Source organism: Grampus griseus (genome assembly GCF_964374135.1).
Source record: "Grampus griseus genome assembly, chromosome: 1".
Lineage (NCBI taxonomy): Eukaryota > Metazoa > Chordata > Mammalia > Artiodactyla > Delphinidae > Grampus > Grampus griseus.
This window is the reverse complement of record NC_139017.1, coordinates 104,836,352-104,863,683: the sequence shown is the minus strand read 5'-3', so window position 1 is coordinate 104,863,683 and position 27,332 is coordinate 104,836,352. Positions and strand designations below refer to the sequence as shown.

The 27,332-nt window shown below is 40.4% G+C and overlaps 1 protein-coding gene across 1 annotated transcript in view; it reads left to right on the top strand.

The window, feature by feature from the left end:
- LRRC8B (leucine rich repeat containing 8 VRAC subunit B) overlaps positions 1-23,755 on the top strand; it is a 68,253-nt gene extending 44,498 nt beyond the window's left edge. The window contains exons 5-6 of the mRNA XM_082659611.1: positions 1,492-3,656; positions 20,286-23,755. Of these exons, the coding sequence (XP_082515737.1) occupies positions 1,518-3,656; positions 20,286-20,558 (2,412 nt within the window). The 5' untranslated portion in view covers positions 1,492-1,517 and the 3' untranslated portion in view covers positions 20,559-23,755. The remainder of the gene's footprint in view (positions 1-1,491; positions 3,657-20,285) is intronic.
- Positions 23,756-27,332: the final 3,577 nt, after the last annotated feature.

Below are 27,332 nucleotides of genomic sequence, written 5' to 3'. Positions count from 1 at the left end.
ACTAGAGTAAGGGAGGGAAACTCTGGAAAATTATTTAATCAAGCCATAGGTCCTAAGAGAAAGTTGAATCCATATAATATGATGATGGCCAGAGAGGATGCAGGTGGAAAGTGGTGCTCCAGGTTAGTAGTTAAAATCAAGGATCCTGGGATGCCTTAGCAAGGGGGAGAGCATGAAGGTATAGGGTTCAGGGTCAGATGGTCAGGAATATGTTAGGGCTGACCAGCAAAAGAAAAGACAGTTATTCATAGGTATCAGAGCCTCTGTAATGGGATTCTGGGGTTCAAGGCAGGGTACCATTCCCTTGAAGGAAGACTAATGAGAGCAAAACAGTTTTTCTTGGGGGTGCTACCAGTACTAGGGTATCTAGAAAGAGAAACTCAGACCCAGGAAAGATAAGACTTAAGACTCAAAAAAGTGTAAGAGAAGTCCATGGATGAAGGTTGCAGCTGAACCACCAGCAAAGATGCTACTGTGATTTTTTTTAACCAGAATTGTTATAAATCCAAATATTTCCTTTTATCTGTCTTACTCTGTGCCGTCTTATAGGTGGTCTGGATTTTACTAGTTAACAATTTTTTAAACGATTTAGGTAAGGCTGAATACTACATAAATCATTTCTGTAAAGAGCATTGTCTGAATACTTTCAATATGAAAATGCAAAATCCACCTTGTTTTTCTGAAGGCAAAAATAATAATAGCATGTGCCCTTAATCATTTATACTATTAGTACTTTGCCATCAAAACATTAAACATGAGAGAGAGTCCCTTCCACAGTGTTGTAACTGGGGCTTCCTTCCCCATCCATTTTTTAAGCCATTACCATTTTGTGCCAGCTTTTAAATATTCTAAGTTGGATGCAAACGTAAGTTACAAAGCAAGAGCTTGGGGGGAAAGGAGATAATGTATTAAATCACAGTTTGTTCTGAACATAGAATTGGTACATCCCTCTAATCCCAAGGGATAATTTTATAAAGCAGTGCTTGCTCAAAGGAAGTTCCTTGTCATGGTTGAAACACAACTCTTAGGTTGTACCCGACGCTCCAGACTGGGGAGTGGAATGTGAAAGAGAGCTTATTCAGACCATTTGGAAGGTACAACATGTGGCTGTTAGAAATTAGTAGCATAAGAACAAGTTTTCCTAATGTTGATTGAAGAAAATTCGGCTTCTGGTTTTTAGTAGCTTAGCATGAAGTGAAGATGCAGGAGGAAACTAGATAGTTGCTTCACGTCCTGCACCAAATAAATACCTTTACAGATCCAATCTGGCTGTCACCAAATGGTCTCTCATCTAAGGGACTTTAAAGTGCTCAGTTGGCATAGCCTAAGGTTTTGAATGAAACCAGGAAACTTTGATACCTTTTGATCATCAGCCCTGCTTCCCAGGTTTTGCCCCTGAGTTAAATCCTACTTGGTTATGTACAAGCCTTAGAGTTTAAGCTTATTTGGGGTACTTGCTTCAGTGGTTTTTCTTTTATTTTCCTCCTCCAGTTTCTGTCCTCCTACAAGGGAAAGTCATGATTACACTAACAGAGCTAAAATGTTTAGCAGACGCCCAGTCGTCTTATCACATCCTAAAACCGTGGTGGGACGTCTTTTGGTATTACATCACCCTGATCATGCTGCTGGTGGCCGTGCTGGCTGGAGCCCTCCAGCTCACACAGAGCAGGGTTCTGTGCTGTCTTCCGTGTAAGGTGGAATTCGACAATCACTGCACCGTGCCTTGGGACATCCTGAAAGCCAGCGTGAACACGTCTTCCGATCCCGGGACGCCGCTTCCGCTCCCCCTCAGAATCCAGAACGACCTCCACCGACAGCAGTACTCCTACATCGACGCCGTCTGTTATGAGAAGCAGCTCCACTGGTTCGCAAAGTTCTTTCCCTACCTGGTGCTCTTGCACACGCTCATCTTCGCAGCCTGCAGCAACTTTTGGCTGCACTACCCCAGTACCAGTTCCAGGCTCGAGCATTTTGTGGCCATCCTTCACAAGTGCTTCGATTCTCCGTGGACCACCCGTGCCCTGTCAGAGACGGTGGCTGAGCAGTCAGTGAGGCCCCTGACACTCTCCAAGTCCAAGGTTTTGCTTTCTTCCTCAGGGTGCTCAGCTGAGGTTGATTCCAACAAGCAGTCATTGCCCTACCCGCAGCCTGGCTTAGAGTCAGCTGGCATAGAAAGCCCAACTTCTAGCGTCCTGGACAAGAAGGAGGGCGAACAGGCCAAAGCCATCTTTGAAAAAGTGAAAAGGTTCCGCATGCACGTGGAACAGAAGGATATCATTTATAGAGTGTATCTGAAGCAGATAATAGTCAAAGTCATTTTGTTTGTCCTCATCATAACTTACGTTCCGTATTTTTTAACCTACATTACTCTTGAAATTGACTGTTCAGTGGATGTGCAGGCTTTTACTGGATATAAGCGCTACCAGTGTGTCTACTCCTTGGCAGAAATATTTAAGGTCCTGGCTTCATTTTATGTCATCTTGGTTATACTTTATGGTCTTACCTCCTCCTACAGCTTGTGGTGGATGCTGCGGAGTTCTCTGAAGCAATATTCTTTTGAGGCGCTGAGAGAAAAAAGCAACTACAGTGACATCCCGGATGTCAAGAATGACTTCGCCTTCATTCTGCATCTGGCTGATCAGTATGATCCCCTTTACTCCAAACGCTTCTCCATATTCCTGTCGGAGGTCAGTGAGAACAAACTGAAACAGATCAACCTCAACAACGAATGGACGGTCGAGAAACTGAAAAGCAAGCTTGTGAAAAATTCCCAGGACAAGATAGAACTGCATCTTTTCATGCTAAACGGTCTTCCAGACAATGTCTTTGAGCTGACAGAAATTGAAGTGCTAAGCCTGGAGCTGATCCCTGAGGTCAAGCTGCCTTCTGCGGTCTCGCAGCTGGTCAACCTCAAGGAGCTCCACGTGTACCATTCGTCTCTGGTGGTCGACCATCCTGCCCTGGCCTTTCTAGAGGAGAATTTAAAAATCCTCCGCCTGAAATTTACTGAAATGGGGAAAATTCCACGCTGGGTATTTCATCTGAAGAATCTCAAGGAGCTTTACCTGTCAGGCTGTGTTCTACCTGAGCAGGTGAGTACCATGCAGTTGGAGGGCTTTCAGGACTTGAAAAACCTGAGGACCCTCTACTTGAAGAGCAGCATCTCCCGGATCCCACAAGTCATTACAGACCTCCTGCCTTCGCTGCAGAAGTTGTCCCTCGATAACGAGGGGAGCAAGCTGGTTGTATTGAACAACTTGAAAAAGATGGTCAATCTGAAAAGCCTGGAGCTGATCAGCTGCGACCTGGAACGCATTCCGCACTCCATTTTCAGTCTGAACAATTTGCATGAGTTAAACCTCAAAGAAAATAACCTTAAAACTGTGGAAGAGATCATTAGCTTTCAGCATCTCCAGAATCTTTCCTGCTTAAAGTTGTGGCACAATAACATAGCTTATATTCCAGCCCAGATTGGGGCATTATCTAATCTAGAGCAACTCTCTTTGGACCATAATAACATTGAGAATCTGCCCCTGCAGCTTTTCCTATGCACCAAACTACATTATTTGGATCTAAGCTATAACCACCTGACCTTCATTCCAGAAGAAATCCAGTATCTGAGTAATTTGCAGTACTTTGCTGTGACCAACAACAATGTAAGTAAATCCGTTCTGCCCTTTATTTGGCCAGTCATTTGAGCATCTGCTGTTGCAGTGTGTGATGTAGTTAAAGATAATGGACTTTAAGTCATACTAAGCATCCTGAGCTCGGCCTGACTACCACTTCTAGACATGTGACCATGGACCAATTATCAAAACACTGAGCATCGGTTTTTCATCTAATTTACAAGTTGTCATGGAGATTTTATGAAAAAATATATAAACATTTGGCACAGTTCATGGCACATAGTAGGTACTCAACAAGTGTTCTCTTTATCCTCTTTCTCTGTGTTTTACATAAACATTACAATTGAAGTGTTTTAAACTAATTAATTAGTTATGGCAGGGCTTGCTTTCATTTTGGAAAAGTCTTAAGTATTTAGAAAGTTTCATAAAACTTTTCAGCTTTCCAAATCTGTCATAGGAGGACTTTTTGTTAAAAATACTGTGATCATGAATTATTCATAAGTCTTTTTTGTGATACAGTAAGAAAGACTTGAAATGTCCATGCATGTCTAGAAAGACAATTCAAAATGAAAGGCCTGGTTCTATAATGCAACACTAGGGCTCCTTAGAAGCTTTTTCCAGCATCTGTGCTTTAAAAATGAACCATAATTTGCAACAGTAAAGCCAAGTTAAGGAAAAGTTAACTTTGCTGAAACAAGAAAAAAACAAAATAAATGAGCAGTTTCCTAGGTTAAAATGTGAAGGAGGAGGAAAAAGACAAAAAATCATGCGGGCTGAAAGGGCAAGAGAAGGACGGTAATATCCATACGAGAAAAAGAAAAAAAAAACCTGTCAGAAATCAGGTCTGCCAAAAGATGAAAGTGATCCTCCTCTAGTTAAAAATGGGAACCGTTTTCTTCTGCTCTACCCAAAAAGGTACTATCTCCTGGACTTTTTATAATTCATATTTCATGCTAAATATAGCTACCAGCATAGTGTTGGCTAGTAAACATGTTAATCACCAGACAGTATTTTCAGAAACCATGGATTGTTGGAAAAATACCAGCGAGGTGGGGAATGAGGCACAATTCATACTGACTTTTAGAATGCTATGATTTTACTCATACGTAAAAGGATAGAACCCACTATACAATAAACAAAACATCTTCATGTCTTAAAGGATCATGAGGTTTTAAAACCCCTTTAAGGTTGATCTAGATTAGCAGTTTACATCAGAATTACCTGAAGGGCCTGTTAAAACACAGATTGCTGAGCCCCACTCCACAGTTCTGATTCAGTAAGTAGGTCTGCAGTTTGCAGTTCTAAAAATCTCAGGTGAAGTTGGTGCTGCTGCTCTGGTGACCATACTTTGAAAACTACAGGTCTAGAGATTTATCAGAAGTGTTGTTTAATTATGCAGTTGATTAATATTAGTATTTTGGTTATACTTTTTCTGTTGTTAAACCTATAATAAAAAGTATAAATAATTCTTTTGAAAGGCATTTGTTTCACCAAGTTGCTGTACAGTTAAATCACTCCATAATTTTTTTTTCTTCCAGTGTGAACAGATTAACACGCTTTTATTAAGCAATCTCTGAATATATGTAGGAAGAATAATACCCCAAGACCCTTCAGTTCTGCTGCTTAGGGTTACTCCATGAGGCAACAACCCATTCTTTTTTTATAACAAAGTGAATCAGTTATACATGTACATATATCCCCATATCTCCTCCCTCGTGCGTCTCCCTCCCTATCCCACCCCTCTAGTTGGTCACAGAGCACCCAGCTGATCTCCCTGTGCTATGCAGCTGCTTCCCACTAGCTATCTGTTTTACATTGGATAGTGTATATATGTCCATGCCACTCTCTCACTTCGTCCCATCTTACCCTTCCCACTCCAAGTCCTCAAGTCCATTCTCTACATCTGTGTCTTTATTCCTGTCCTGCCCCTAGGTTTGTCAGAACCTTTTTTTTTTTTTTTTAGATTCCATATATATGTGTGAGCATATGGTATTTATTTTTCTCTTTCTGACTTACTTCACTCTGTATGACACATTCTACGTCCACCCACCTCACTACAAATAACTCAATTTCATTTTTTTTATGGCTGAGTGATATTCCATTGTATATATGTGCCACATCTTCTTTATCCATTCATCTGTCGATGGACACTTAGATTGCTTCCATGTCCTGGCTATTGTAAATAGAGCTGCAATGAACATTGTGGTACATGACTCTTTTTGAATTATGGTTTTCCCAGGGATTGCTGGGTCGTATCGTAGTTCTATTTTCAGTTTTTTAAGGAACCTCCATACTGTTCTCCAAAGTGGCTGTATGAATTAACATTCCCACCAACAGTGCAAGAGGGTTCCTTTTCCTCCACACCCTCTTCAGCATTTATTGTTTGTAGATTTTTTGATGATGGCAATTCTGACTGGTGTTAGGTGATACCTCGTAGTTTTGATTTGCGTTTCTCTAATGACTAGTGATTTTGAGCATCCTTTCATGTGTTTCTTGGCAATCTGTGTATCTTCTTTGGAGAAATGTCTATTAAGACCTTCTGCCCATTTTTGGATTTGTTTGTTTGTTTTTTTGATATTGAGTTGCATGAGCTGCTTGTAAATTTTGGAGGTTAATCCTTTGTCAGTTGCTTCATTTGCAAATATTTTCTCCCATTCCAAGCGTTGTCTTTTTGTCTTGGTGATGGTTTCCTTTGCTATGCAGACTTTTAAGTTTCATTAGGTCCCATTTGTTTATTTTTGTTTTTATTTCCATTTCTCTAGGAGGTGGGTCAAAAAGGATATTGCTGTGATTTATGTCATAGAGTGTTCTGCCTATGTTTTCCTCTAAAAGTTTGATAGTGTCTGGCCTTACCTTTAGGTCTTTAATCCATTTTGAGTTTATTTTTGTGTATGGTGTTAGGGAATGTTCTAATTTCATTCTTATACATGTAGCTGTCCAGTTTTTCCAGCACCACTTAGTGAAGAGGCTGTCTTTTCTCCACTGTATATTCTGGCCTCCTTTATCAAATATAAGGTAACCATATGTGCGTGGGTTAATCTCTGGGCTTTCTAACCTGTTCCATTGATCTATATTTCTGTTTTTGTGCCAGTACCATACTGTCTTGATTACTGTAGCTTTGTAGTATAGTCTGAAGTCCAGGAGCCTGATTCCTCCAGCTCCATTTTTCTTTCTCAAGATTGCTTTGGCTATTCGGGGTCTTCTGTGTTTCCATATGAATTTTGAAATTTTTTGTTCTAGTTCTGTGAAAAATGCCATTGGTAGTTTGATAGAGATTGCATGGAATCTGTAGATTGCTTTGGGTAGTATAGTCATTTTCACAGTGTTGATTCTTCCAATCCAAGAACATGGTATATCTCTCCATCTGTTTTTGTCGTCTTTAATTTCTTTCATCAGGGTCTTATAGTTTTCTGTATACAGGTAGTTTGTCTCCTTAGGTAGGTTTATTCCTAGGTATTTTATTCTTTTTGTTGTAGTGGTAAATGGGAGTGTTTCCTTAATTTCTCTTTCAGGTTCTTCATCAATAATGTATAGGAATGCAAGAGATTTCCGTGCATTAATTTTGTATCCTGCTACTTTACCAAATTCCTTGATTAGCTCTAGTAGTTTTCTGGTAGCATCTTTAAGATTCTCTATGTATAGTATCATGTCATCTGCAAACAGTGACAGCTTTACTTCTTCTTTTCTGTTTTGGATTCATTTCTTTTTCTTCTCTGATTGCTGTGGCTAAAACTTCCAAAACTATGTTGAATAATAGTGGTGACAGTGGACAACCTTTTCTTTTTCCTGATCTTATTGGAAATGGTTTCAGTTTTTCACCATTGAAGACGATGTTGGCTGTGGGTTTGTCATATATGGCCTTTATTATGTTGAGGTAAGTTCCCTCAGTGCCTACTTTCTAGAGGCTTTTTATCACAAATCGGTGTTGAATTTTGTCAAAAGCTTTCTCTGCATCTATTGAGATGATCATATGGTTTTTCTCCTTCACTTTGTTAATATGTTATATCACATTGGTTGATTTGCGTATATTGAAGAATCCTTGCATTCCTGGGATAAACCCCACTTGATCATGGTTTATGATCCTTTTAATGTTCTGTTGGATTCTTTTTGCTAGTATTTTTTTGAGGATTTTTGCATCTATGTTCATCAGTGATATTGGCCTGTAGTTTTCTTTCTTTGTGACATCTTTGTCTGATTTTGGTATCAGGGTGATGGTGGCCTCGTAGAATGAGTTTGGGAGTGTTCCTCCCTCTGCTATATTTTGGAAGAGTTTGAGAAGGATAGGTGTTAGCTCTTCTCTAAATGTTTCATAGAATTTGCCTCTGAATCCATCTGGTCCTTGGCTTTTGTTTGTTGGAAGATTTTTAATCACAGTTTCAATTTCAGTGCTTTTGATTGATCTGTTCGTATTTTCTATTTCTTCCTGGTTCAATCTGAGAAGGTTGTGCATTTCTAAGGATTTGTCCATTTCTTCCAGGTTATCCATTTTATTGGCATATAGTTGCTTGTAGTAATCTCTCATGATCCTTTGTATTTCTGCAGTGTCAGTTGTTACTTCTTTTTCTTTTCTAATTCTATTGATTTGAGTCTTCTCCCTTTTTTTCTTGATGAGTCTGGCTGATGGTTTATCAGTTTTGTTTATCTTCTCAAAGAACCAGCTTTTAGTTTTATTTATCTTTGCTATAGTTTCCTTCATTTCTTTTTCATTTATTTCTGATCTGATCTTTATGATTTCTTTCCTTCTGCTATCTTTGGGGGTTTTTTGTTCTTCTTTCCATGATTGCTTTAGATGTAAGGTTACGTTTATTTGAGATTTTTTTTGTTTCTTAAGATAGGATTGTATTGCTATAAACTTCCCTCTTAGAACTGCTTTTGCTGCATCCCATAGGTTTTGGGTCGTCGTGTTTTCATTGTCATTTGTCTCTAGGTATTTTTTGATTTTCTCTTTGAATTCTTCAGTGATCTCTTGGTTATTAAATAGCGTATTGTTTATCCTCCATGTGTTTGTATTTTTTACAGATTTTTTCCTGTAATTGATATCTAGTCTCATAGCATTGTGGTCAGAAAAGATACTTGATACGATTTCAATTTTCTTAACTTTACCAAGGCTTGATTTGTGACCCAAGATATGATCTATCCTGCAGAATGTTCCATGAGCACTTGAGAAGAAAGTGTATTCTGTTGTTTTGGATGGAATGTCCTATAAATATCAATTAAGTCCATCTTGTTTAATGTATCATTTAAAGCTTGTGTTTCCTTATTTATTTTCATGTTGTATGATCTGTCCATTGGTGAAAGTGCGGTGTTAAAATCCCCTACTATGATTGTGTTACTGTCAGTCTCCCCTTTTATGGCTGTATTTGCCTTATGTATTGAGGTGCTTCTATGTTGGGTACATAAATATTTACAATTGCTATATCTTCTTGGATTGATCCCTTGATCATTATGTAGTGTCCTTTTTTGTCTCTTGTAATAGTCTTTGTTTCAAAGTCTATTTTGTCTGATATGAGAATTGCTGCTCCAGCTTTCTTTTGACTTTCATTTGCATGGAATATCTTTTTCCGTACCCTCACTTTCAGTCTGTATGTGTCCCTAGGTCTGAAGTGGGTTTCTTTAGACAGCATGTATACAGGTCTTTTTTTTTATCCATTCAGCCAGTCTGTGTCTTTTGGTTGGAGCATTTAATCCATTTACATTTAAGGTAATTATTGATATGTATGTTCATATTAAGACATATGTTCATATTAAGACAATATTACCATTGTCTTAATTGTTTTGGGTTTGTTATTGTAGGTCTTTTCCTTCTCTTGTGTTTCCTGCCTAGAGAAGTTCCTTTAGCATTTGTTGTAAAGCTGGTTTGGTGGTGCTGAATTCTCTTAGCTTTTGCTTGTCTGTAATGGTTTTAATTTCTCCGCCAAATCTGAATGAGATCCTTGCTGGGTAGAGTAATCTTGGTTGTAGGTTTTTCCCCTTCATCACTTTAAATATGTCCTGCCAGTCCCTTCTGGCTTGCAGAGTTTCTGCTGAAAGATCAGCTGTTAACCTTATGGCGATTCCCTTGTATGTTATTTGTTGTTTTTCCCTTGCTGCTTTTAATATTTTTTCCTTGTATTTAATTTTTGATAGTTTTATTAATATGTGTCTTGGTGTGTTTCTCATTGGATTTATCCTGTATGGGACTCTGTGCTTCCTGGACTTGATTAACTATTTCCTTTCTCATATTAGGAAAGTTTTCAACTATAATCTCTTCAAATATTTTCTCAGTCCCTTTCTTTTTCTCTTCTTCTTCTGGGACCCCTATAATTCGAATGTTGGTGCGTTTAATGTTGTCCCAGAGGTCCCTGAGACTGTCCTCAATTCTTTTTTTTTTTTTTTTTAAACATCTTTATTGGAGCATAATTGCTTTACAATGGTATGTTAGTTTCAGCTTCACAACAAAATGAATCAGTTATATATATACATATGTTCCCATATCTCTTCCCGCTTGCGTCACCCTCCCTCCCACCCTCCCTATCCCACCCCTCCAGGCGGTCACACAGCACCGAGCTGATCTCCCTGTGCTATGCGGCTGCTTCCCACTAGCTATCTACCTTACGTTTGGTAGTGTATACATGTCCATGCCTCTTTATTGCTTTGTCACCGTTTACCCTTCCCCCTCCCCATAGCCTCAAGTCCATCCTCTAGTAAGTCTGTGTCTTTATTCCTGTTTCACCCCTAGGTTTTTCATGACATTTTTTTTTTTTCTTAAATTCCATATATATGTGTTAGCATACGGGTCTCTTGTAGACAGCAAATATATGGGTCTTGTTTTTGTATCCATTCAGCCAATCTGTGTCTTTTGGTGGGAGCATTTAGTCCATTTACATTTAAGGTAATTATTGATATGTGTGTTCCCATTCCCATTTTCTTAATTGTTTTGGGTTTGTTATTGTAGGTCTTTTCCTTCTTTTGTGTTTCTTGCCTAGAGAAGTTCCTTTAGCATTTGTTGTAGAGCTGATTTGGTGGTGCTGAACTCTCTCAGCTTTTGCTTGTCTCTAAAGGTTTTAATTTCTCCATCAAATCTGAATGAGATCCTTGCTGGGTAGAGTAATCTTGGTTGCAGGTTTTTCTCCTTCATCACTTTAAATATGTCCTGCCAGTCCCTTCTGGCTTGCAGAGTTTCTGCTGAAAGATCAGCTGTTAACCTTATGGCGATTCCCTTGTATGTTATTTGTTGTTTTTCCCTTGCTGCTTTTAATATTTTTTCCTTGTATTTAATTTTTGATAGTTTTATTAATATGTGTCTTGGTGTGTTTCTCATTGGATTTATCCTGTATGGGACTCTGTGCTTCCTGGACTTGATTAACTATTTCCTTTCTCATATTAGGAAAGTTTTCAACTATAATCTCTTCAAATATTTTCTCAGTCCCTTTCTTTTTCTCTTCTTCTTCTGGGACCCCTATAATTCGAATGTTGGTGCGTTTAATGTCCCAGAGGTCCCTGAGACTGTCCTCAATTCTTTTCATTCTTCTTTCTTTATTCTGCTCTGCAGTAGTTATTTCCACTATTTTATCTTCCAGGTCACTTACCTGTTTTTCTGCCTCAGTTATTCTGCTATTGATCCCTTCTAGAGAATTTTTAATTTTATTTATTTGTTGTTCATCATTGTTTATTGGCTCTTTAGTTCTTCTAGGTCCTTATTAACCATTTTTTGGTATTTTCTCCATTTTATTTCCAAGATTTTGGATCATCTTTACTATCATTACTGTGAATTCTTTTTCAGGTAGACTGTCTATTTCCTCTTCATTTGTTAGGTCTGGTGGGTTTTTTTGCTCCTTTATCTGCTGTGTGTTTCTCTGTCTTCTCATTTTGCTTAACTTACTGTGTTTGGGGTCTCCTTTTCACAGGCTGCAGGTTTGTAGTTCCCGTTGTTTTTGGTGTCTGTCCCCAGTGGCTAAGGTTGGTTCAGTGGGTTGTGTAGGCTTCCTTGGGGAGGGGACTAGTGCCTGTGTTCTAGTGGATGAGGCTGGATCTTGTCTTCTGGTGGGCAGGTCCATGTCCAGTGGTGTGTTTTGGGGTGTCTGTGACCGTATTATGATTTTAGGCAGCCTCTCTGCTAATGGGTGGGGTTGTGTTCCTGTCTTGCTAGTCGTTTGGCATAAGGTGTCCAGCACTGGAACTTGCTGGTCGTTGAGTGGAGCTGGGTCTTGGCGTTGAGATGGAGATCTCTGGGAGATTTTCCCCGTTTGATATTACGTGGAGCTGAGAGGTCTCTTGTGGACCAATGTCCTGAAGTTGGCTCTCCCACCTCAGAGGCACAGCCCTGACTCCTGGCTGGACCACCAAGAGCCTGTCATCCACCCGGCTCAGGAAAAAGGGAGGAAAAAAAAGAAGGAAAGAAAGAAAGAAGAAGATAAAATAAAGTTATAAAAATAGTAATTAATAAAAAAATTTTAAGTAATCAAAAAAAAAGAAAAAGAGAGCAACCAAACCAAAAAACAAATCCACCAAGGATAATAAGCACTAAAAACTATACTAAAGGGCTTCCCTGGTGGCGCACTGGTTGAGAGTCCGCCTGCCAATCCAGGGGACATGGGTTCATGCCCCGGTCCGGGAAGATCCCACATGCCATGCAGCGGCTACGCCCGTGAGCCATGGCCGCTGAGCCTGCGCGTCCAGAGCCTGTGCTCTGAAACGGGAGAGGCCACAACAGTGAGAGGCCTGTGTACCGCAGAAAAAAAATATATACTAAAAAAAAAACGGACAGACAGAACCCTAGGACAAATGGTAAAAGCAAAGCTATACAGACAAAATCACACACAGAAGCATATACATACACACACACAAAAAGGGGGGAAAATATATATATATGTATACATATTGCTCCCAAAGTCCACCTCCTCAATTTGGGATGATTCATTGTCTAATCCGGTATTCCGCAGATGCAGGGTACATGAAGTTAATTGTGGAGATTTAATCCGCTGCTTCTGAGGCTGCCGGGAGAGATTTCCCTTTCTCTTTTTGGTTCACACAGCTCCTGGGGTTCAGCTTTGGATTTGGACCTGATTCTTCATGTAGGTCACCTGAGGGTGTCTGTTCTTCGCTCAGACAGGACGGGGTTAAAGTAGCAGCTGATTTGGGGGCTCTGGCTCACTCAGGCCGGGGGGAGGGAGGGGTACGGGTGCGGGGCGAGCCTGCGGTGGCAGAGGCCACTGTGACGTTGCACCAGCCTGAGGCGTGCCGTGCGTTCTCCTGGGAAAGTTGTCCCTGAATCACAGGATCCTGGCAGTGGCGGGCTGCACAGGCTCCCCGGAAGGGGGGTGTGGATAGTGACCTGTGCTCGCACACAGGCGTCTTAGTGGCGACCGCAGCAGCCTTAGCGTCTCATGCCCATCTCTGGGGTCTGCGCTGATAGCTGCGGCTCGTGCCCGTCTCTGGAGCTCTCGGCAGGTCCAGACTTTTTCCCGGACTCCCTCCCAGCTAGCCGCGGTGCACTAGCCCCCTGCAGGCTGTGTTCACGCCGCCAACCCCAGTCTTCTCCCGGCGCTCCGACCGAAGCCAGAGCCTCAGCTCCCAGCCCCGCCCGCCCGGCGGGTGAGCAGACAAGCCTCTCGGGCTGGTGAGTGCCGGTCGGCCCTGATCCTCTGTGCGGGAATCTCTCCGCTTTGCGCTCCGCACCTCTGTTGCTGTGCTCTCCTCCGCGGCACCGAAGCTTTCCCCCTCCGCCACCCGCAGTCTCCGCCCGCGAAGGGGCTTCTAGTGTGTGGAAACCCTTCCTCCTTCACAGCTTCCTCTCACTGGTGCAGGTCCCGTCCCTATTCTTTTGTCTCTGTTTATCCTTTTTTCTTTTGCCCTACCCAGGTACGTGGGGAGTTTCTTGCCTTTTGGGAGGTCTGAGGTCTTCTGCCAGCGTTCAGTAGGTGTTCTGTAGGAGTTTTTCCACGTGTAGATGTATTTCTGATGTATGTGTGGGGAGGAAGGCGATCTCCGCGTCTTACTCTTCCACCATCTTGAAGCTCCTCCTGACCACTCCATACATTTTTGAAAGGTGTGACTGGTTAAATTGTCAGCGGGCCATGAATTGTCTAAATGTACAAGCAGGTTAACGGCTTTCTGTAGTTCAATGTTAACTTTAAGATCATTGGTACCTTTGACACCAAGTTTACTGACTTCTTGATTGTGGCTAAAAGGGAGACTAGGTGTTAGTATCAGACACATTTTGTCTTGAAGGGTACTTTGTAGCATATGAAAAGTCTTATGCTGAAGAAAGTTTATGGCCAAAGTACAACGGTGTCTTTGGCTGTGTTGTCTCAGAAGTGGGCTAGCCAGCAGTTGTGGAGCGCCCTCCAGGCCATAACGATGACTGTGACACCTTTGAATGGGTTAGGATCACTTCATCAGAGCTATGAAGAGACTTACCTGCTAAGGATGTGGAGAAACTGGAACTCAGAAGACAGTGACCAGACAGATGAAACGTTCCTCTCTGATGGTATAGTGTATCCTAATTATAGGAAGTACTGGGGAGGGAAGGGAGAGAGAATAGTCCACAATATTGGTCTTCAAATATTTGGAAGACCTTACATAGGAAAGAAAGCTTATTGGGAGTAGCTGTAAGTGTTAGAGCTTGGACAAGCAGGAGATTTCTCATCTTTCCCCAGAAAGCTGTCCAAAGACTGAATGAACATTTGAGAAGGGAGAAGTGATTTTCTTATTAATAAAACTGTCCAGATATAAATTGTCAACCACTTGGTAGGAATATTGTTAAAGGGATTTAAGGATTCGTGTTTCATATAGGGATTTAACTAATTTCAAGGTTCCTTCTTGAAACCTTAAGGTTCTCATGAGTCTATGAAGTAGACCAAAATATGTATAAAAATTAGAAAATAAAACATCAAACCTGCTGCATAAATACTTAGATGTGCATATACTCAGAAACGTGAGTTGATTCCTCCATTTGGAATGGAAGTTGGTAAAGATTCCTAAAAGAACAGTTTTTAAAGACTTCTTTTTTTTTTTTTAAACAGCTTTATTGGAGTATAATTGCTTTACAGTGCTGTGTTAGTTTCTGCTTTATAACAAAGTGAATCAGCTATACATATACATATATCCCCATATCTTCTCCCTCTTGCGTCTCCCTCCCACCCTCCCTATCCCACCCCTCTAGGTGGACACAAAGCACGGAGCTGATCTCTCTGTGCTATGCGGCTGCTTCCCACTAGCTAGCTATTTTACATTTGGTAGTGTATATATAAGACTCTTCTTTTTTAAAGACTTGGGCAGTGTGTCAGGTTTATAGATGGAGGCAACAAATACTAACTCTGGGGTTACGCAGAAAAGACATTTATTGAAAGGCTGTCATGTATCTCATCACTGAAAAGGCTGAAGAATGAAGCTTGGAAAACAATCAAGCACAAAGTTAGATAGTGAAAGAAATGCAGCCCAAATCATAGTACAAAAGTCAAATGAGGAAGATACCTTGACACTGACCATACCAGCACTGCACACCATTGCTATCCTGAAAACAATGCTGCTGCTACTGTGGCCCTTGCCCTCCCACAAAATCGGTTCTTCATGGTTTCTGCTGCTTTGTGACACAAGGCCCATATCTGAGCACCTGATAGAGCTTAAGAATGCTCACACTTGAGCTGTAAGTTATCTGGGAACACAAGGATCTTGTGTTTTCAGTTCCTCTAGTTGGAAGTGGGCTCTGCTTCCCACCAAGAGTCCCACCAAGATAAGGTAGGGAATTCTCAGGACATAGAAGATGTGGGGCAGCCCCCCAAATGACAGACATTCACTGAGAGGGCACTCCAGAGTTTACTCCACTGAAGAGTAATAAGTTTTATCACAAAAAAACATTAAACATTTTTTAGCATATTTTTGCTGCAGGATTCCTCAGAGACGTTAACATATGAACACGCATGTGCTTCTCCAAGAGGGAGATACGGTGTGCAACGTTTGCCACACATAGTTGAGCAAGGCGTTCTTTTCCATGGTAATTCTTGAGAAGAGTGTTCCTGAGAACAATGACTGGGGAAATGTGAAAGGACGATAGAGGTCATGCCCAGAGGATTGCAACAGGCATCGGCAGATGTAATAAGAGATGGAGCCTTTAGAAGGTGGGTCAGGGTGGAGAGTGCCTTGAATTCTACCAGTCTAGTTCAAGTTTGAGTCACTGGATAGTAGCTGAGGTGAGGCTTGAGCCTGAAAGTGCCAGTTAGCCTGAATCAGTACCTTCAAAGGAGGCTCTGGTTGTAGCATACACAAGGGTTGGGAGAGGACGATCAAGAAACAAAACCCAGTGGAAAGGTTTAATCATTATGATTGAGAAGTAGGAATATAGATTAAGAGACCCTTGTATCTGAAAGGAACACTGTGGGTCATTGGTCCTGAGGTCAGCAAGCTACAGCCTGGGAGCCAGATCCTCCCACAGCCTGACCTAAGAATGGTTTTTAAATTTTTAAGTGGTTGGGGAAAAAATCATTTCATCACATATGAAAATTATATGAAATTCAAATTTCAGTGTCCATGAATAAGTTGCATTGTTCTCCTTAGTGGGCCTGTATTACAAAGAAATTGTACTCAATTGTGTTATTGTATTTTTAATTACATCACTTAAATGTATGAAATGTTTTCTCTTTTGTTATTGTAAGTACCTACATAATATTTTCAGTTTTGCCACTTGCCCTGCAAAACCTAAAATATTTACTGTTCCGCTCCTTTAGAGAGAAACTTTGCCAATCTCTGTTCTAGTCCACCGCTTTCACTTTACTGATACTGAAACTGAGGCTCAGAGCAATTTGACTGAGGTCCAAAGCTTCCCAGCGATGGATCTGGGATGGAACCCATGTTCCAGCTCCTGCTCTAGTGCTCTTTCTCCTACAGCTCAGATGCATCAGTCCACATGATGTTCCACGGGAAGCAGTGGTGTGTGTAGATGATGGGAGAGGAAGAGGCAGCATCCACCTCTATCCAGTGCCAAAGTGTAACTGGATTATGATGGTGTTGAATGTGATGGAGAAGCACAGGAAAGGGGGAGGATTTAATAACCTCCCTCAAATCTTAAAAACCACTCCAATTTACACCTAGGTCTTCCAGTTTCTCCATTTCAGCATTTAATGCAACTCAAAGACTTTAGCCAGCAGGTGAATAATGTAGAAATTCCTTCTGCAGATCATTTATGTAACAGTGCTCCTTGTTGGTTTTGATATTACCACTTAGATATGGAAGTATTCAGCTTTGCTTATTGAAATGATTGGATTGTATAGATTCAGGTTGACATGTTCTGAGATAGCATGTGTCAATGGGCAGAAAAATAGGAAATCTGACACTGAAAAGAATTCTGAAATGAGGTCCCAGCCTCTGAGAAACAGTGGAATATTTAATTATCAATGTCAGCCATGAATATAGGATGAGAACCATCCTTCCTTTGATGTTCTGGGGGCTTCAATACATTTTGTTGAAAGTATTTGGTTGCCAGAAAATTCTAGGATATAGAGTGATAATGTAACCATAGTGAGTTTTTTTTTCAGTTTATTTCATAGTTTGTTAAATATATGTAATACAGTTTATTCTATAAAACCATTCTGTTTATATAGTTTATCATCTGATAGTCTGTAAACATTTCTTTTGATTTTTGAGAAGAAATCAGTGGTCCACTGGGGAATTTTTTTCCTTTCTGGCTCATGTATTATATGGTTTAAGAAAGAGCATGCTAAATGAATTCAGTATAAATAAATGCTATCTAAACATTTTTTTTTAATTTATTGGCTCAGGCAAAATTTGTAAGTCGATTTTTCAAGATAAAACTGCTGACTTGAAAGAAAGTCTTGAGTCTCTAACACAGCTCCCCAGCCTCGTGAGTTAAGGCCCTGTGCTTGAGCTGCGTGATGATGCTGGGAGAAAGCCCCTGAGACGGATACTTACCGCTCAGGAAGTGTGCTGCTGACCACAGTCCTTAACTCACTTTTACGACACAACTAAGGGGCCAACCCCAGAGGCTCGCTCTCATTGCCTGGTGAAATCCCTCGCCTGTACTCTGGGGGCTGAGAAGAAGCTAAAATCACAAACTGAGAGCGATGAAAGAAGATGGGTGAGACATGGTAGTGTTGACAGCCAGACAGAAGGAGAATGAGGACAACGGCTTTAGGGTCCTCATTCAGTAGGAAATCAGTACAATCAAACAAGGCACCTGCTGGGGGCCTGGAAGCTGAATGAGGAAGGGAGATTGGGATTCCTTGATGCAGCCCTGGTTAAGGCACTCTTCTTCCTAGCAGCCGTTGTAGACTAATGATTTCTATAATTGTTTCATATTTCTCTCCCCCTTTAGACCGGTGCTTCTCAAATGGGGGCAGTTTTACGCTGTGGAAGACATTAGTCAAGAGACATTTTTAGTCGTCACAACTAGAGAGGGGAGTGGCGCTGGCATCTAGTAGGTAGAGGCCAGGGATGCTGCTAAAACATTCCACAATGCACAGGACAGCCCCACAAAAAGAATTATCCCACCCCAAATGTCAACAATGCCAAGGTTGAGAGACCCATCTGTCTTGCTCACTACTTTATCCCCAACACCTAGCTGGGAACCTGGCACAAAATGAGGCTCCCAGCGGGCATTCACTGAATACAGGTGAGCCAAGTCTTCCCTCTTCCCAGCCTCTTTGCCTAAGTCACTCCTTTCGCACCAGCAGGTACTCTCAACCCTGAGCACACTGCACAGGACTGATCATTCCCTCTACTTGTACGTCACTGACACTACTTTTGAGCTGCAGATAATCTCTAATCAGAAGGAGGTTACATTTCTTCTGTCTCTCATCTCTCTCATATCTCTATACTGAAATTGACATATCTATGGTTTTTCATCTGCATTCTTAAGAAGGAATGAAATAAAAGGGTAGATATTTTCCTTTGCTTATACCTAGTATTTTGGTGTAGAATGATGAGCTATAATGCATGGCTGACTTAGCAACAGTGATCATTAGATTTATTTTCAAGGATAGCCATTACTGAGAGTATATGTGGGTGATGGAGGAGAAGGCAATTTCCAACATAATGAGCATTTTTGAATGCAATTTGACCAATTTTTTATGCTGTATAGGGAATGTTTATCCTTTGGAAGAGACAGTTCTGGAAGGCCCCGGAAGTTCCAGCAGAGAACTGGCTCCGTGGGGCTACACTAGCCCATCAGAGGAACAGATTGAAATCTGGAGCGCCCCTTTCATCCCTGTTTCTAACAAAGCCGCTTCTGGAACAAAGGAGCCTACATTGTTTCATAGTTGCAAAGATGCCTGGTCCAGGCCTGTATAAATATGGGGAACGTTACAGGGTGGGGTGCATGCAATCCATCTCTTCCTGGAGCGCACTTGCCCCTCAGTGGCAGGATGAGCGCTGAGGACATTGAGTGTGCTCAGCCCTTCTCTGGGTGTCTTTCCCCAATAAACCCTATTTCCTATACATACTGTGGCTCCATTAGAAACTCCAATGCAACTTTCCCACCAAATAGGGGAGCAGTTCAGTTGAGCAGTTGTAGGAGTTGACCTAATTGCAGGCTCTTCATCGTATTTTAAATGATTTCTCTGTGCCGTATGACTTAATCGAAACTCTCAGAGAGCAGGAAGAAGAGTAGATACTCGTGAGTGTGTATGTAGAGGGGAATGAAATGTGCATGTATAGATTGTCATATCTTGCATGGATTGTATATCTATAGATTGTGTATCTATATCTATTGTATATCTATAGATTGTATATCTATATCTATAGATTGTCATATCCTGTATAGATTGTATAGATTGTCTGTCATATCTTCTTGTCTCTACTCCTGTCAGCTTTTTTTTTTTTTAACAGAATAAAGTTTTCAGTCTCTACTGTGAAACCCTAAAAAATAGCCTTGTGTCTGTTCTCGGGATGTTTTTGAGAGTATAGCTCATTATCCCACACAGTAAACTCGTTATGAGGACTCTTGAGATCCCTGATTTCTGACTAGGACTCAAGAATAATTACACTTCTCCTCAGTCACTGTTTTGTTTTGTTTTTTTTAGATGTTGGGGGTAGGAGTTTATTAAATAATTTATTTATTTTTGCTGTGTTGGGTCTTCGTTTCTGTGCGAGGGATTTCTCTAGTTGCGGCAAGCGGGGGCCACTCTTCGTCGCGGTGCGCAGGCCACTCACTATCGCGGCCTCTCTTGTTGCGGAGCACAGGCTCCAGACGCGCAGGCTCAATAGTTGTGGCTCACGGGCCTAGTTGCTCCGCGGCATGTGAGATCCTCCCGTACCAGGGCTTGAACCCGTGTTCCCTGCATTGGCAGGCAGATTCTCAACCACTGCACCACCAGGGAAGCCCACTGATTTGTTTTTTATCTCAGGGACAATGAGTATGTAACCGATTAGGTTTCCTTTGAGAATTGAGAGTTGCTTGTTAGAATGTTCAGAGCCAAATCTGTTGCCCACGCATATGCAGCAGGGGTTTATAGAAGTTCAAGGTAGCCTCAATCCTGACTCCATGTCAGGATGTCCGTATTTTTCCTTTATCTTTCCCATCTACTTCAAGTGTATCATCATTATTATATGTACCTCTGTAAAATGTCTAGAAATGTTTTTGGGAAAAGGTAGGGGTATAGATAAATAGATGTATTATGGTAGGCCATCAAAAAACAGTTTTACTGGCTTCTTTTTTTCCCTTTCCAGATTGAGATGCTACCAGATGGGCTGTTTCAGTGCAAAAAGCTGCAGTGTTTACTTTTGGGGAAAAATAGCCTGATGAGCTTGTCCCCTCACGTGGGTGAGCTGTCGAACCTTACTCATCTGGAGCTCATTGGTAATTACCTGGAAACACTTCCTCCTGAACTGGAAGGATGTCAGTCCCTCAAACGGAGCTGTCTGATTGTTGAGGAGAATTTGCTCAATACTCTTCCTCCCCCTGTAACAGAACGTTTGCAGACATGCTTAGATAAATGTTGACCTAAAGAGGAAAATAATTTTTAAAAGTACACTCCAGGGCTTTATCTGAGAACTCAATTTACCTAAGTTATAAAGATGAACAATGGATAATTATGACTAACTATAACCAAATGTCTTATTAAAGCAACTCAGTGTCTATCCCTAAATTAAACAGGTAAAAAGTATTAACACTGAACTAAAGTTTTGTGAATAATTGATCTTTAACTTATGGAAATATAAGAAGTACGCTTGGAGGGTGGAATGGGGACAAGAAATTATTGAATCTCTACATTGCAGTTTGTATCTTTTGAAGATTAGGTATTACTTATTTGCGTACTTGTTTTAACTGACTTCCTGTTTTGATATTTATCACCTAGACCATAAACTCATCAACATAAATTCCCTTGATGTGTACACTGAGCACTGTCTTTGATTTATGGTCTTAAATATTTTTAGGCAGGGTACATTGTGCTAGGCAGAATTCCTTCTGGCTTAATTTTTACTTCCTGTCCCAGCTTGTTTTGAGTCTTCCTCGATCTGATTTTCTCTTAACAACAATGATGAACCCTGAGAAAGTGCCTGCCTTTGGCCTTTGCATAGAACAGGAGCAGGGTACTTAGGACATGTCACCCTCGGGGCATCCTAAAAATTAATGTATACTCAAATTTTTTCTTGTATATCATCAAAGCCTTTTTTATTTGCTAATCATTTTTATATTAAATGTAAACATACAAATATTTTTATTGTATAATCTTGGATTCAAAATCTGTGAGAATAATTTTTGTAAGGTACAGAGAAACACATCCTTTTCTTTAAGAATTTACTATTAATATACTTGGTTTTGGCTGCGTATGATTCTCATATTTGTGCACATTCTGTTCCAAAATGTTTTTGTACTCTGCAACTAATTACTTTTGGATAACAAAAGCCTTGTGTTTCATGCCCTAAAATATTTGGGGGGTTTCCTTGGTAAGAGGATGGCCACATCATCTACCTCTCTCTTCCCTAGTGCTGTGCTATTGTACGGGTACAATTCTTAATTACTTCAAAAACTGTGATGGAGGGGAGAGGTGCAGATTTGAATCTTTAAAACTGATTTTAAAGCATTCTGTAGAAATTAAGTAAGAGTTAAGCAAAATACTTTCTTCTCCATCTGCATGATCTCTAGATAGGATTATAATGTAAAACACTCAGCTTAAAATTCAGCGCTTAAAATGAGTTCTCAGAGCTCACAAAGAAATAGATCTGGTTAACTGAAATTCATCTCATGCCTTTGTCTAACTTTTCTGGAATACATTTTGCTCTTTTTTATAAAGAGCTTTGTGTTTGGCTTTTTATTATCATACATATTGTAAAATGAATAAAATCGACTGACTCATTTTGGGGAAACGTACATTTTCAATGTGTTTTTCTCTAATGGGTCTAGGCATTGTGATGCTGTCTCATTTTGGATGTAACTATGAAGTAATCTATTAACTGCACCTAGACAAAACTGGAAAACACTATGGGTAAAGAGTACTGTAAACATGGAATTGTGTTGTATGGTATGTTTTTTCTTGCTTTGTCCCTTCCAGAAAGATGAAAGTCTAAATGATGGCAAAATGTAGCTTCCCTCACCTGCCACACACCCCTGGACTAACATTCAGAGAAAAGAGTTGTTCACATCAAATGAAATTTGAGTAATAGCTATAAAAAATAGAAAACACCAAAGGCTGCCTAAAACATTATTGTTTATTCTGAATGACAAAGAACAGTGTAAAAATGCAATTCTTACCAAAACTTGCCTTTAGTCAGAACATTCAAGTTCTCAGGGAGCCAGGCATAACTGATGAAACTTTCTTGTAGGATTTCAGAAAACAGGTTCTGACCATATCTAGGGTTTTGTGTTATTTTCAATCTTTTGAATGTTGAGTTCTTTGTCATTTTAATGTTTCACATCTCTGTTGCACAATAGAATTGTCATGTGTACCGATTCCAGTGTTGGATAGGATTATCTTATGTTTGGAACATGAATATGATACATGGAAATATGTTTAAATGTTTTGGGCCATATAATTAGCCATAATGTGTATGAAAGATCTTACCCCCTTCTATAAGGAAGAATTTTTAAAACAAATTTCAGATTTGCTACTATTCCCCTGACAAACTACAACTCCTCCCGGCTAGTCACCAGTTCTGTTCACCTGCAGAAGTCACTAGCCAAACCTTCCTTATCACCCTTCTAAATTTCTGGAAGCAAGTTACTATCAGGATCAATAATGAGTTTTGTAAGCTTCTTTCCAAACACTAGGGTTTGGTTACTAATGCAAACTCTGTTGTTCTTCATGCCATAGTTTTTAGGGTTACTTTTTTATTTCAATCCTACACTCCAGTGTTTAGGTAACTTTTGAAATGATGCAGCACTGAGGCCATGAACTCTGAGACCACCACTTAACACACAAAATTGTGATGTTTGATGCCACCTTTACTGCAATGTTGGAGCAGATATTCAATTTGGAAGAGGATTTTAAATGAAGAAAATTAAGTTTATTCAATTATAATTTTAAGACTTTAGTTGATTTCCAAGAATGTGTAGTGCATTTTCCAAAAAATAAATATGGATGTTATTCAGAACAAAGTTGAAGGCTTATGCTAGCATTGGTTCATTTTATTTACATACACACACACAGATACACAATGATGAGCTTGCACACACACACAGACACACACACGCCCCATGTATACAAAATGTAATTTATTAGTTTTGGATATGTTTAATATTTCTCCAAAGTTATAAGAGGTTGTAGGTTAATGCTAGGATATTAATTCTTTTTTATTCCTTACTTGTAATCATGGAGTATTCTGTTCTCTTAGTTGTAATGTTAAAACTAAATGCTCAAACTTGGTCAGCGACCTAAGTGGTTTCGAGCATTCCTTGTAAGGTGTGGTGTTCCTTCACTAACATACATCAGGGTATATCTGTGTGGCACATAGATACGGTGTTTTCATTCTTCATCCTCAGTCTTCATTGTTCCTCTGATATCACCATGTTTCACTGTCACTTAGCAAATGTTTGTGTTAAACAGGGTAAATAGAGATCCTCAAGGTCTCATTGTTGTGGCATAGCTCCAATGTGTGTGCTGTGGTGAGCTGCAGTGAGTTATCTGCATAACATTATTGTTTGATAGTGAAAATATTTGTTTCTGTTCTTCAGTGTCTCATGATTCAAATTTTGTATGTTGAATTAAAGTATTGCATAATATTGATGGGTTCAGAAACCATTAAAATAATCAAACAATTATTCTGTGGACTTATAGCTTTATTTCCTTGTATTTTCAAGCAAATGCTCTTTCCATCGTCACTTTCTCTTAGCATTGTCCCATCCACATAAGGTATTTTATTTTCCCTCTCCACTCACCCATCTCCTTAAATTTATATAGTAACAAAATATATTTGTGCTAGAGAACTTGCGATACTACTTGAGCGTGTATTTATTTGGGGGGGAAGCCAGAGCCTGTAATTATGCCTAATTGAATAGTTCTCCTTGACCCATCCCTGCAGTGTTTAGAGCTGATCCAATGATCCCTCATCTGTACCAGCAGCATGAGCATATAACTGTAAATCCACTTTGTTTTCAGGAACTGTATATTGCATCAGAATCTGTGTTTATTTCTTTCTGGAAACAAGAGGAAGGCTGGTGGGAGAGGGGAGGAGTTATTTTGCATCCTGGTTTGAATTATGAAGACATTATATACATGAAATGGCCTAAACTAGTAACTGTTGCAAAATGCCCTGGATATAATTATTTCTTATCTTCAGCTGGATATGAAAGCTGAAGCAGTGAAAAAACTGCAGTCCTATTTAATTGGTTTCTTCCTGTTTTTGGTCCATCACTTCTACATCCACTGGGAACTATCTACTAAGTACCTTTGGTAATGGACTACATTCTCTTCAACTTTTTTTTTTTATATGAACAATTTCATCAACCCTAAAGCATTAACATAGAACATATGAACCAAAGTACTGAGTCGAGCTGGCTTCTGGTTGAAATTAATTCATATTTAAATTTTGCATTTGTCTTGTATAGAACACTGCTGCTGAGAAAAAACAATTAGGAATGCCTCCTGCATGTTATATATTATCTCTAACAGAGACGGTGCAATTTAAAAAATACAAAGGGGCATGGAATTAGAATGGATGTGTTTGTGTATATATGTGTTGTATATAAACCTAAATATTTATGCTTAAATATTTTAAAACTCTTCAAATGTTTCACTCTCAGCAAAATAATGGGCCAATCCTGAGTAGAGACATTTTCTTTGATTAGCTTCACAGTGAAGGCTAGCATTTGTTTTTTTGTCTTTGCCACATGTTCTGAAACATGTACATAATTGGTTTTCGCTTCTGATAATGGATTACTAGAAAATGTGAGATTGTTTTGAGTTGAATGATTTTGGCCCTCAGGTTTACCATGTAAATCTGCATTTTGGTGGTAAATCCCTCTGCCTGAGATTCAGTAGGTTTTGGTAAACTTTACTGTTTTTAAAATAACTTTTGTGTAAAATAAAGATTCAATTTTTATAATAAATGGCAAATAAAAACAGATTCAGTGTTGGAAGAAGTCGACTGGACTAATTTTACCTGTATACACGTATCAGTGCCCAAGTTTCCAGAAGTGATTCCCTCCCCTTCTCAGGGTTTCCTGTGCAGTTGTACTGTTATATTGTTCACCAAATGATGGAGTTTAGATTTACATAAGAATCTCATAACAGTAGTAGGAGTTTACAATGTACACTACAATGGCCACAAATTATCAAGTCCCTGAAAACTGTTGAATTGATCCTAGAATGCACTGTGGGGGAGCGTTGAGGGTGTGGAATCTGTCACTCCTAATAAGTCCATCTGTCGAATAGTGTTCATCCTTGGGGACTGATGTTCACAAACCAACCCATCTCTTTCCCTCTCTTCCTGGCTCCTGTTTCTCCATCTACTGTTAGTTTCGCACTAACATTGAATAGTGGACCAGGTAAATAAAAAGTAAAAAACTACAAGACAAGAAATGTTGTGAAGGTTTAGTAAAGGGAGAAAACACTCGAATTATCGAGTAAATTAGGCACCTAATAGTTTGAACTTTTGGATAGAAGACTCTCTCAACCACATACACAGTTTCGGAAAACACATTAGAAAGCAGATAGTAAGAACTTTTCTCCGCTGGAGGACAGAACTCGTTATAGACTGAACCAGATGATGAAGGAAACCAGATGGTCCTATTCTTCCCAGGAAATGCATACCTCAGGCAAGGCTTTCCCTCACCCTAAATGCCTCAGGAATGGGAATATGTTGAGGGAACGAAGCCAGTGCCTGACCTAAGGCGTCACTGCAAGGTGCTTTGGGCGCTGGGTCCTGTCTAACAGGCCACGGGGCAGTCACCTGCCCCCACGAGCATGGGGACAAGGGTGGCTCCACGTTGTTCAGCACTCGCCTCCACTTTCCAAAATCACTCTTCAAACATGCAGTGAAGGGGGCCTGGCTGTGCAGACAGAGGCTGTGTCGGTGCTGTTGAGGCCACCGTTTGATGCTCTGGAGATGCAGCTCGTGTTTGAGTTTCTGACATGAGTGGATTCTCTGAAATCCAGGTTCCTAGCTTGTTTTCTGTGTCCCTCTCATCTCCGAGGTCAGAGGAAAGCAGTTTATCCAAAAGCGCAAAGCCAGACCTTGAACTCAGCCCCATATTTACAGAGGAATATGTATCTACTATGCCAACGAAGGATCAGAAAAAAGTCATTTTTCAACATGCGAAAAATGCAGTCATTTTTCGACTTGGAAAATACAAGTCTCTCTTCACCCTGTGTTGTCTCATCATGATTTAGACAAGAGTTCTAAGTCTTGCCTCCTAAATACCAATGATTCTATAGAACTGCCTGTGTGCTGCTGAGAAGCTTTTCAAATTACTTCTTGTAACAAATACCTTAAATTTTGTTTGCCTTTTTACACAGGCCTGTTGTTTATTCATTTAGGGCTCAGGCACATCCTTTTTTACTCTCTGCCTCCCTCTGCCGCTGAGATGAGAAGAAATCAAATAGAAGTTCGCCTGGTTCCTATTTCCTCCCCTTTTATTCAGTTTGTCCTTGCCCTGCCTTTATAAAATGCAGCCCCCAGCCCCCGCAAGGTAAGATCTTGAGAATTCAGTGGCCCTCACTGAATCTCAGTGACTCCATCTCAAATGAGATGCACTTAGAAAACCCCATGCAGTGCCCGGCACCAGGACCAGACCAGACATGCAGGTGCCCTGGGCAGGTAACAATTTGTCACCCCTTTAAACATGCTTTGAATATTCATTCAATATGTACTTGGTAGAGATGCAGGAAACTGCTTTTCTATTAGTAAAAATCATGAACCTTTATGTCAGCTGTCTATATCCTTCTCCAAAAGCAAAACTCTCACAAGAGTAAGGTAGAGCTTAAAGATGATTGAGCAGAGAGACAGGTGGAGGTAGGGGGTCCTCATAGCATTTCTGTCAAACACTCCCAGTAGACAGTCTCTTTTCCCAGGCCTCATGAGCAGGCCTCTCAGCTGCTGGGTCTCCCCTCTCTTTTTCCCCCTCAGAGCGTCCTACTCTTTTGGCCCTTCCCAGATCTCAGGCCCTACACCCTCCAGTCTCTCTCTCTGACTGGGCTGTTTAGCATTGTCCTAACCACATATTCCAAGCTTACACAAATCACCCTTTACTAAATTCCAACTTTGAGAGTATTAAATGCCCATCATATCAAGGGAGATGTTTTAGTTTGTACTCATCAAAATAGATGTCTTTCAAGG